The sequence below is a fragment of the Alligator mississippiensis genome, chromosome 2 (genome assembly GCF_030867095.1).
Source record: "Alligator mississippiensis isolate rAllMis1 chromosome 2, rAllMis1, whole genome shotgun sequence".
NCBI classification, from domain to species: domain Eukaryota; kingdom Metazoa; phylum Chordata; order Crocodylia; family Alligatoridae; genus Alligator; species Alligator mississippiensis.
In genome coordinates this window covers 127,877,057-127,889,077 of record NC_081825.1, presented here as the reverse complement: position 1 = coordinate 127,889,077, position 12,021 = coordinate 127,877,057, and the positions used below count along the sequence as shown (strand labels likewise).

General features: G+C 42.2%; 1 protein-coding gene across 2 annotated transcripts in view; it reads left to right on the top strand.

Annotated features, from left to right (window-relative positions):
- EGF (epidermal growth factor) overlaps positions 1 to 10,564 on the top strand; it is a 98,245-nt gene extending 87,681 nt beyond the window's left edge. For both annotated transcript variants that reach the window (XM_019500146.2, XM_019500145.2), the window contains 2 exons: positions 4,628 to 4,730; positions 6,791 to 10,564. In XM_019500146.2, the coding sequence (XP_019355691.1) occupies positions 4,628 to 4,730; positions 6,791 to 7,014 (327 nt within the window). In that variant the 3' untranslated portion in view covers positions 7,015 to 10,564. The remainder of the gene's footprint in view (positions 1 to 4,627; positions 4,731 to 6,790) is intronic.
- Positions 10,565 to 12,021: the final 1,457 nt, after the last annotated feature.

The window sequence follows — 12,021 nt, the reverse complement described above, 5'->3', positions numbered from 1 at the left end:
GGCAGGATAGAACAGAAACATGAAACAGCTATAATGGTTCATCTTAATAACTGGTAAATCCTCCTGCACCCTTTTAATTCAGTAGGACTGTTTGGTGTTCCTGCACCCAAAGTGAAGTTTAGGGGATGGGATCTACACTCTGATTTCAAGGCTAACTGCAAGTTGGCTTCCATCCTTCTATCACTATTTGGTCATGTCTTACAGCTCACATAAACCTGATGAGTTTGCAGGTGTGCAAAGGGTTTAGTGTTTGCAGGTGTGCAAAGGGTTTCCCCACCACCTCAAATCAGTTGCCATATAATCAGGGACTAAAACTACCCCAATAATGTTTTCTTAGTGTTTTGTCACCAGTGAGTTATGTATTTTTCTTACACAAGCTCTGTTTTCTTACACAACTATTAACTGAGCCAGGGTCATTCCAAGCAGTGGCACAGCAGGACAGTAATATGCCCTGGGCAGCGGTAGTTCATAGTGCAGGATCAGCAGCCAAAGGATCACTGCTGTGGGAAACATGTTGCTTCCTTTTTTTCCATTGTTGTGCATTGAGCAGCCATTGAAAACTGATTCTTGGTGGCAAAAAGAGAAGATAACTTCTAGGGCTGTGCGAAATTTCACCGGCTGTTTTGTTTTGACGCTGTTTCGACTCATTTTGAGCTCAAAACAGCGAAATCGAAACAAAATGAAGGGCTTTGAAACAGCCTTGAAATGAAACGAGGGCAGTTGAAATATTTTGAAAGTTTCAAAACATTTCAAATTTCCAAGCTGAAGCTGGGCTTGCCTGCAGAAAAACAGAAAGGAAGGAGAGAGAGGGGGAAGAGGGGGGAAGGACTGCTCTGATAGTCACTGTGACTGTTTGGCTGCCTGAGATGCTGTTGGTACTGCTTACTAAGGTATTACCTGTTGTCATTTAAAGTGCTGGACTGGGATGAGGCTGTAGGGGAGGAGGAGACCTCATTGGGGCACACCACCATGCCATGTAGAGGCCCCAGCACCAGTGAGTGCGTGCCTTAACACACACAGAGTCATACATGTCATGAGTTTTGCTTGTCAGCAGCTTGAGGTGCAGTTTCCTAGAAACCACTGTACCTATTTCCTTAAAAACTGACGGGCTTCATGGCCTCAACAGGGTCTAGCATGCCTGCAGTTTTCACCCTGCTGTACCTTAACACATACAGACATGAGTTTTGCTTGTCAGCAGCTTGAGGTGCAGTTTCCCAGAAACCCCTGCACCTATATCCTTGAAACTTGGCAGGTTTCATGCCCTCAGAAGGGACTACCATCCCCACTGTTTTCATCCAAATCTGCTGAAAAAAGGACAATGTTATAGGCAGTTTTGTGCTTCCCCATTATGGCCTATGTCATCTTCCTGGACTTTAGGAAGGCCTTCAACACAGTTCCTCACCCTATCCTCATTGGGAAGCTACCAGACTGTGGAGTGGACGCCTACATGGTCAGGTGGGTGGCCAACTGGCTTAGGGACTGCACCCAGAGAGTGGTGGTGGATGGTTCCTTCTTGGCCTGGATGGAGGTGGGCAGTGGGGTCCCTCAGGGTTCGGTCCTCGGACCGATATTATTTAATATCTTAATCAGCGATTTGGACAAGGGCGTGGAGAGCACCCTCTCCAAGTTCGCTGATGATACCAAGTTATGGGGCAAAGTTAGTACACTGGAGGGCAGGGAGCAGATTCAAGCTGACCTGGACAGGTTGGATCAATGGGCAGAGAGAAATAGGATGCAATTTAATAAAGATAAATGTAAGGTACTCCACCTGGGAAGGAGGAACCCCCAGCACACCTATAGGTTGGGAAGTGTCCTTCTCAGCAGCTCGGAGGCAGAGAGGGATCTTGGAGTCATAATTGACTCCAAGATGAACATGAGCTGGCAGTGTAACGAGACCATTAACAAGGCAATTCGCACCTTGTCATGTATTAGCAGATGCATGACTAATAGATCAAAGGAGGAGATGCTCCCCCTCTATGCAGCACTGGTCAGGCCACAGTTGGAGTACTGCGTCCAGTTTTGGGCGCCACACTTCAAGAGGGACGCAGGGAATCTCGAGAGGGTCCAGAGGAGGGCCACTTGCATGATTAATGGCTTTCGTGACAGACCCTATGGGAGGAGGTTGACAGAGCTGAATCTCTTTAGCCTTCACAAGAGATGGCTGAGAGGAGATCTTGTGGCTGCCTATAAATTTATTAGGGGAGGTCAACGGGGAATAGGGGAAGCACCGTTTACTAAGGAGCTGCAGGGAGTGACTAGGAATAATGGGTATAAACTAGTTGAGAGTGGATTTAGGTTAGATATTAGGAAGAATTTTTTCACAGTAAGGGTGGCCAGGATCTGGAATGGGCTTCCAAGAGAGGTGGTGCTATCTCCTAGCTTGGAGGTCTTCAAGAAGAGGCTAGATAATCATGGCTGGGGTCATCTGACCTCGGTCCTCTTTCCTGCCAGGGGCAGGGGGTCGGACACTATGATCCCTTGTGGTCCCTTCCGACTCTACAATCTATCAATCTATGAGTGTCAAAACAGCGTCAAAACAGCAAAACAGTTTCAACAAAATGAAACAGAACAGTACTTTTGAAATGAAATGAAACTCAAAATGAAACACTGTCCCATCAAAATGGCAAAATGGAAGTCGAAACGAAATGGTGCTGTTTCCCACAGCCCTAATAACTTCTCCCCCCTGCAACAGCAGACATCTGGCCATTGCTCCTGCACTGTATGCTACCACTGCTGCTCTGCCCTCCTCAAAGGCAGAGCTGGTGCTGCTTCAGGATAGGTAGAGGATACACGGGAAGAAGGGGAGAACAAGAGGGTGAGGAACCACCCTATCTTCATTCCAGCTTCCCTTTATGTGGCATCCTAGGGTTCGTGGTCTGCTTGCCACTGTTATACCACTGGTTCCAGGCTTGTGGGTGGTTTGGCAAATTTCTGGATAAGCCTGTCCTGGGTATTGAAGCTGCCCTGAGGCCTGTCATCCAGCAATTTTTGTTTCATGTTACACAATTGCAGACATTTTGCAAGGCTGTTGTTGTGTCACCTTCAGAGCTCATCATGTCTGTTATAGTTGGCTAGGCTTTAAGGCCAATGAGTCCATGCAGGTAGACCACGCACAATTCTCTCTCTCTCTCTCTCTCTCTCTCTCTATATCCTGATACACCTGCATGGTCTTTGCATTAACTCATCAATTTGCCACTCAACGTGATAAAATTATCAGCTCAACATTTCTCAGCATCTTTGCGTACCCTTTTTCTCCCAGGCTCACCTCTCTGATCATCTTTTCTGCCCCTATCAATTTCCTCTTTCCTCTATATTTTTGTAATTTTCCCTCTTCAGTTCACTACCTGTCTTCCTTTTATGCTCTCTGGGTCTCACCCCCCTATTAAGGTTAGTTGGCTCCCTTGAGACTGCCTTCCCTTTAGAGCTTTTATTCCCACAGGGTATGTTTTGAAAATTGCTTTTTTCCCAGCCTACTCTGAAAGATTTCCACCCTGTTCTGAGCTGCAGCTTGTCTGCTTTGGAGAGCTGTCTCTGTAATAGTGAGCATCTGAAGTATAGCTTTCTAGAGAAAAGAGAGGTGTTACAGTCAGGTTTATAAAGATATCTAGGTAGCTAAAGATGCAGATGGGCACCTAATAGTATTTTTAAAAAGCCTACAGACATTTATAGATGAGCTCCAGGAGGCAGGGGGGTGCTTCAATTAGCAAACTGCACTAATTAAAAGCTCCTGAGCATCATGTGTATCAGTGTTCCTGGGCTGAAAGAGTGACAGCGGGGCACTTTGAACTAAAGCTCATTCTACAAGCTCAAAGTGCCCCGCCTCCATTTTTTAATGCAGGGATGCTGATACATGTGATCCTGGAGGCTGCAGGAGTGCATTTATTTCTGCACTCCAGAAGACTCCATTAATCAGGTCTGCTCCAACGTGATGGATTTACAGTGCATTGGAGCAGCCTCCTGGCATGTGTGTAAGTGCCCTAAGTGCTTAATTCTGAAATCAATTGGAGTTGGGTGCTGGGTCATCTCTGATGGTTTCTGTCTGCATTTTGGGTGGGCAAATACTTAACAAAATATGGATTCAAGCCCTTTTAGGAGGGCAGAGCCTCTGGGTGGTTTCCAGGTCCAGTCTTGTCAAATCCTGAGAGGCTGAGTAAAAGTAGAATCTTGTGCATGGGATCAACATGCAGGGAGTATGCTGGCTAAATCTTGCATGTCGGATACAGACATGTGCTGGCCTCACCACAGACCAGTGATCTAGTACACAGGGCCATGTTATTTGGCCCGCAAGGCTCCCTACAGTCCAGAAATTAGGAAGCAGGGGAGCAGCAATTGACACTGCTGCTAGTCCCCCGCTGTCAAATTTCTGGACCCACAGGGAGTCTTGAGAGCTGGATATGGACCTGTGGGCCAGGGCTGGAGGTTGGGCACCACTCCTCTAGGTCATCAGCTCATTTCCTTACTTGAAAGGGGAGAGGATACTCCAGAAGAAAATAGGCATTTTGCTCTACCACACAGACTGAGTATTCTGCTACCCAGTCACAGTGGAAGGGTATGCTTCACTGTATGTTACATCAAGAAAAATAGCAGGCTGTGTTACAGGAATATTTGTGTTGTTTTTTTCTTGCAGCTCATTACAGTGACAGCCTGCAATGGATACAAGGGAGCAAGAGCTGTTGAGTTAATTGAGTGTGAGACAGCAGAGCTAGGACCCTCCTGCGTTTCAGAACCTGGTGAGTGGGATAGTTTTTCAGTCTTTGAGAGCCTCTTAAAAAATCCAGTGGATATGGAAGTAGAGTATGACCTGATGAAAATCTAATTAAGTGTAGGACATTACATTAGTAGTTAGACAAGGAGGAAAAGGTCATTTTTGGCTCCTAAGCAAGGCAGCTTTACATTTCTGTATCTTCATGGACAGCTTGGAGTTGTAATATAAAATATTCTGGCAAGCACAGTCTCATTTGAGGTGCAAGCACCATCTTTCTAGGTGAGAGAGGAGTAAACTATTGTTTACATTTTAAACATTTTAAAGTTTACAAGTTCAGAGGGGGGTCCTTAAGTGAGATGCCTACTGCAATGTGAATATTTCAGTCAGTAAAATCGCAAGGCAAGCCTTCTTGAAACACTCCATTAAATCATTAGTTTCTGGATGAAAAAGTGCATCAATTTTACCTGCAAACATACCATAAACCTTGTTCTCTTATTTTAACAAAGGCCACTTTTCTTTTTCTTTGATGTCACTGATGCTCTTTCCCAGTGGTTTCATATCACTCCTTTGGGTCCAATAACATTTTCTGTAGTGTTAGGAACACTGAACCTTTTATAGCTATATATAAAAATATAGCTATAAATACATTCTCTGACTGATTCTCCACTAGATTCAGGTGCAGCATTCGAAGTGGCCTGGATGCATCTCCTTGATTGCTGCCTTAAACAAGGTGTAAAGTCCCTTACATCAATGGAGTATGAAGAATAGTTGAATTTGGCTCTTTTACAAACCTTATTGATCTAGCATAGTGGTGCTCAACCTCCAGCCCACAAGCCAAATGCAGTCAACAGAACCATTGCATCTGGTCCGTGGAGCTCCCCATGGGGCAGGAAATTTGGTGGGGGGGGGGAGGGGGAGTGGTAGCCATTAATATGGTTGCCCTTCCCTTGCCAAAAGCCCAAACCCCAAACTTCCCACTGCTGGTCACAGCTGGGCCATACCCCCTCCCCTACATCTGGATTGAGGCTGGGCCTTTCCCTTGCAGGTCTGGGTTGGGGTCAAGCCATGGATTCCCTAACCGTTGACTAGTGTTGGATATTAACTGGTGACAGACAGAGAACAAGCTTCATATACTGTAGTAGTCCTCTTACTGTCCATATTTTACTCATACCTACAGCAGTGATCAGGGAACCTGATTTTCACAGCAACTATAGTTGACACTCTTTGAGCAACACAGCATGATGGCACTGACAGATTGTTACTAACAAGTGTAGAATGTTTTTATAAAGATATGGCTAAATTTTCAAAGGTATTTTTAGTGCCTAGAGATGGCTCCTTGTGGGACTTTCAAAAGTGTCTGGCACCAGGCACTTCTGTGCAATTCAGTTAATCCATCTGGAAAATGGGAGTGATGCTTATATACTTTTCTTCTAGTGTTTTGAGAAGTTTGGATGAAGGACTGTATATACAAAGCATTCTTATTCAGTATTATAGATAGATCTAGTAGCATGGTCTACAGTTAGGGTACCTTACACTTCCCATTATAATACCCAGTTTTCAGAAACTTATGATGTTATCAGATTTAACTATGGGTCATTTTGTATGCTAGGTTTTGGGCTTAGGGTGAATATTTTAAAAATATAGCTGTTTCAGAAAATGAATGAGATTCATGAAAAATAAATGTGCTTGTGTTAAAGTAAAATTTTTACACTGTATCATAGAGTAGATCTAATACTTTCAGTCCAGAGCAGAGATTTGAAATTTGGCAGGTAAGAGGCCTTTGAATCAGGGATGTGCCTTTTCCTATTCTGGTGGGAAAAAACTCTCAAAATGTGGCTAAGAAATACAACTTTGAAAAGTCACTTTAAAAAAAAATCTCAAGAATTTCATAATTATAGAGTGTATGGCTCTGTGGCCTTTCAGGTTCTTTTAACATTGTTTAGTTCACAATTATATACAATATTAGTAATTTTATTTTATTTTATTTTAGTTTTCAAAACTTCTTTCTCAAGGTTTCTACCTGTCTTGCTTAGACATATGAAAGTTATAAATGGCTTTAAATGAAAGGTTTCTTACTTTATGCAGCGCATGTGCAGCCTCCAACGTATGACAAAGAAGCAGAGATGTCAGCAGAAGAGGGACGAGAGCAAGGCTGTGCACAACAGCTTTTCATTGAAAGGGAACCACCGCAGTCTGGTGATGCAGAAAGGAGCCCTCACCAACTTCACTGGAACGTCAGCTCCATTCCCTTGTTGGAAAGTGAGCTTCGTACCCCAGCACCATCCAGCCTCTTAATGCAGCCAGATTAAGGAATTCTTGGTCTGAGATGGCAAGGCAGGGCAGAGTGGCTTCAGTGGGAATTGAAGCTTACAGACTACTGAAGGAACATTTTCTTTAAAACTGTGCATTAAATGAAACAAAACAAACAAGCTTCCTTGCTAGGCTTTCTTCATCATCTCTGCTTGGAAGTATTAATGGTGAATGTACCATTGCTAAAGAGTCTCTTATATTTTTAATGTCACTTTAAAGGTCAGTACTACTAATTTCAATACCTTGCAACTGAAGGGACACTCAGACTGATACTTATTCATTAGAAACAATTATATTCTAGATGATTTTGTTGCAATTTGGGATATTTTGTTCTCTGTTTACATAGACAAAAAGTCATGAAAACAGCTTAGAGCAAGGACAACCAGGATGGAAGTGCCTTTCTCTAAAGGAATATGATACAGTAGAATGAGGTAATTTTTTTTTATCAGAATACTGTTGAGGGACACTATGGACCTGTTGGTCCTCTTCCCTACGCTTCTTCCTACCAGTGTAACTCTTCAACTTCAGTGGAGTTACATCTTATATATACGTATGTAAGTGAGAGCAGAATGAGGCTCTGTATTTTTAAGACTGTAAGAATGTTTGTGAACATATGGTTCAAATGAGCCTCAATTACACCCAACAAAGAAGGTGCAACCTCAGCGGAGAAAGCTATTTCATTTATTAAATCTTCCTATCTACAATCTTCAAAGCCCTTCAGATCTTTAAATGTTTTGTTTCTGGAGTGAGACAAAGGGCCAAATTGTACACTCAATCCTAGCAGCAAACATGTGCTGGAGTTATTCTCATTTTCCAATGGAGTCTTGACAGTAGAGTGAAGTTCATTATGGAGGGTTTGGCATGTGAAAAGTACCAGTTCTCATGTCGAATATATACAATTATTAAAAAAAATATAAGATCCGATTTGGAATAATTTCCATGTAAACATATACAAGGATTTTTTTTTTATTTGTTATTGACATCAAGTAGCTACACTTCACTTCTTATTTACCACCTAAGTAAAACTAACATACTTACAAAGCTCTTTTCTATAGAAAGTTGATTACAATCTCAAATTATTTCAATTCAAAATTGCTGGGATTGTTTCTAAAGTGTCTCTTGTTTTACTTACAATATAAATATTCCCGTTGTGAATCCTTTCTCCTTTCATGCAGGCATCTGGGTACTGGCCATGAAAACCAATCCTCTTTTTCTGTGGTTTTGCTGTCACTACTATAGAGCCTCCTCTCTATACACTACTTATTTGCTCATTACTAGTACTGCCTGCAGTTTCTTGGGCCCCTGGTAGATGTTCTATGTGAGATGTGATTAACTAGTTAATCACCTCTTAAATAGTAACCCAGCCACACATTCATATAATTAACAGCATGATAAAATGGGAAACAAGCCAGAAAATTATTCCACAGAATATGTGTAATAATTTTGTGGTTGATTTCCATCAGACCTTAAAATTAAGGTGTGGCAGGATCACTGCCATCCAGCCTGATGCTCACTGTATGATGGGGCTCTGGGACTAGCCCCAGTGTGGTCCCAAGGCTAAACCCCACATTCAGCTGATTAGCAGTTCACAGACAACTGGCCTTCTGCTAGTATGTATGGGGGAGCCCAGGATCTTGATCTTGGGCTCCCTCCACACTGGCAGATAGTAATGGTACAAATGGCATCTGATTCCTGATCCTAAAAGCACATGTCCCATGCATGTGTGGCATGACATAAGATGCAATTGTTGGGATCAGAGAATAGATCCCATTACATCATTAGGTGAAAGTGTGAAAGGCTCAGTGCCTTAATCTGGACATTACCTGCAAATGTCCTTGTTGAGATACATCTCAAATCTTTTTTTTTAATTATTCCTGCTAAGTAGGTAGGATATGCTGCCATCTACCATATTTACTTGAATCTAAGATTACCCTGAATTTAGAATGACCCCCACAATAATTAGATTCTACACATAGAAAATGTATACATTTAGTATAATTTCCATTGTACAGAATTGAATTATTGGAGCGTCATCTTCCATTCATACTTCCAACTGCTGTAGTGGGACAGGTTATGTGAGGAGGCAGGTGATATGGGGAGATCAAGCAGCTTGCCCCCTACTTATGTTTGCCCCTACCACTTCTTCTCTCTGCCACCCCGCTTGCAGTCTTGGGTCTCCTCTTCCCCCTCTGTCTCTGCTCCCCCTCCTGCCCCTCTGCCCCCAGTTTCTGCTCCCCCTTCCCCTCTCTCCCAGCCTTTGATCGAGTATCCCCGCTTAAGCTTGCTCTGTGCTGGCAGCAATGGAGTTCCATGCCCCATTGTATCCTGGGCATGGAGCACAGCCCCAGCGCAGCCCCTATAGCAGCCATTCAGGCTGTGTGCCACTGCTACCGGGCTCAGCTGTGGTTAGGGGGGGGACACTTCACCTTACAATCGAGTATTTACCAACTTGCTAGTGGTGCTCTAGACAGTGCTTGGAGTTTTAAAGGTTTTCTTCTCCTCTTGCTCACCTGGGTAACTTTGCTGGCTTCAGCAGAATTCCTTCTGTTTTATATTACTGTAAGTAAATGGAGAACCATGCCTGTGAATCTGAATTACAACAAGTACCCAAGTACCATGCCAGGCCAGATTTCAGTGTAAGATTCTGAAAAGTACATTTCTCACAATTTCTCAACATTAGAGCTTTCCAGTTCCAGTTTATAATATTCAAATATATTTCCCATAACAGTTCATACCTGCTGTACACAACCACATGAACAGAAAGACCAGCTGTTCCATTTAGAATGAAGTGTCTTAGGACACTAAATGATATTGTGTGAAGGAGCAGCTGTGTGTTGAGCCACAAGAACTCAATGCACAGATTGGATTGTAAAGTCAATAGTTAACTGACAGTGTTGGGAGCTTCTAAGTTTAGGAGGGATCAACATCTGAGCTTTCCTAGTTCACTTTGGTGATTTTGCACATTTGAGTAAAAAGAGAGGCCAGCTACAAAGGCTCTGATTTAGGAAAGAATTTAGGCCCAAACCATTAAATCATTTCAGTTGGAGTTAGGTGCCTATGTAGGAATTAGACACCTAAGAATCTTTGTAGATCTGGGCCTTAATCATGGTCACGTTGGCTTCAATCAGACCTGCATACGTGCTTGAAGTCAAACATGTACGTGTGTCATTGAATCAGGATCAAAGTTTGGATCTAAGCTGTCTGGGGGATATTGAGATTCGTAGGGTTAGACCATCTCTGAAACAAAAGGTGATAGATTCTTCAAATTCTATCCCAGACTTTTTGTCTATTTTTGTTAACATGTCTAGTTTCTAATTTAGTAGTTTTCACTGGAGAGTTTTTGAAAAGTAAAATTGTATATGTTTTTAGTCAAAGGTGCTGGTGACAATGAATTGAACTTGTTTATGTTTCTTAAACTCACGTAGATCGAAATACAAATGCTTTTAGTGCTAAAACTTTGAGGAAAATATCTATTTAAATATAATATATTTGGTTTATATGTATGTTTATAACATTTGGGATTTATAAAATAAAAAACCCTAATGTCTCCATTGTTTTTATAAGATAGAGTACAAAATGATGCCTCCAGCTTAATAGGTCATGCTTACTGATAACTCTAAAGGGTTTATGGCTGTAAAAAGTAATGTGTATGTAAAGCATGCACAGACATCATGGGACCTGTTCGTTTTTGACTGTTTAAAGGGGAGTCCTCATTAATGGAAATCCTCCACACCTCAAGATTTGATCCCAGCCTCAGTATGTTACAAACTAAATGTTCAGTGGGCAATTTAGGATTTTAGCTATAGAAATCTTATAAACCATGTTAGAAGCTGCATAACTAATTTCCTGTGCAATGCAAGGAATATTCGCTCATTTCTGTGTGCGTGGAAATGTTTGTAATATGATCTTGTTAATGGTCTTGGGGTAAGACTTGAGTCTCTGAAACTTATGCTCCAGTCAATGAAAATGACATGGCTAGACCTCTGCAGATCTCTTTTTGTAACTGATTTTTAGTCAATGTGCATGTAAATCCTGTTAAGGTTATGGGATTTATGCACATGGAGCATGAAAAATACAGGAATAATCTTTGATGTTATGAGGGGAAACTAACAGGTATCACGTAGAAAGAGGAAGTTAAAAATAAAATGAGGATGTTATTAAAAAGAGCCTCAAGTGAGAAAATGATAAATGAGACAATTATGATTTTTTTTTGCAGGGAGCAGAGGTAAAATCCTGGCTGCATTAAAGTCAATGGTGCAATTCCCATCAATTTTAGTGAGACTGTGGTTTCACATAAATGAATGAGAGAGGCTATTAACTATGGACTGTGCAGGTAGTGATGCCAATAGTTAAGGTTTCCTGACCCTTCCCATTACAAACCTCTTTTTTAGTTGTTTATAGCTTGGACAAACTTTAAATGTTCAGTCTGGAATATTTTATGCTTGCTGTCTGCCTCAGGATGAAAATATTTCTAAAAATTTCACCAACAATGCTCCCGTGGTTTCCTAGATTGGCACAAGGAAAAATACATAGTTTTGACCACACTGAAAAATGTTACTGCTGTTTCCATGAGAAGCTTATCTCATGTGCTGATGTAGACCCAAGTTTTGAGCCAAATGTTCATGTGCTTGGCAGTAAAAATCAGTAGAGTTTGGCAGCTAACCTCTCCAAAGACTCTCCAAAGGAGTGAGCATGCTCTAGGAGCTGCAGGGAGCAGTTCCCTGTCATTGCCCCTCCTGACAGTGAGGAGCCCATTTGGTATGGAAAACAATGAGTTGACTGTATATCTTGTGCTGTCAGTACTCAACTGCTGGGCACTCAGGTAAATAAGGAAGGAAAGAAAAAATGGAATCAACCAAATTCAAAGGTGGAGTAGTGAGGGAAATGGCTTAGGGAGATGGCAGCATTGGTGAAGACTAGTTTTGTGGAGCTGGAGAAGCAGGAAGAGCTGGGACATGAATACAGAGTCAGGCCTGAAGCATGGAGATGAGTTGGGAATAATGTGA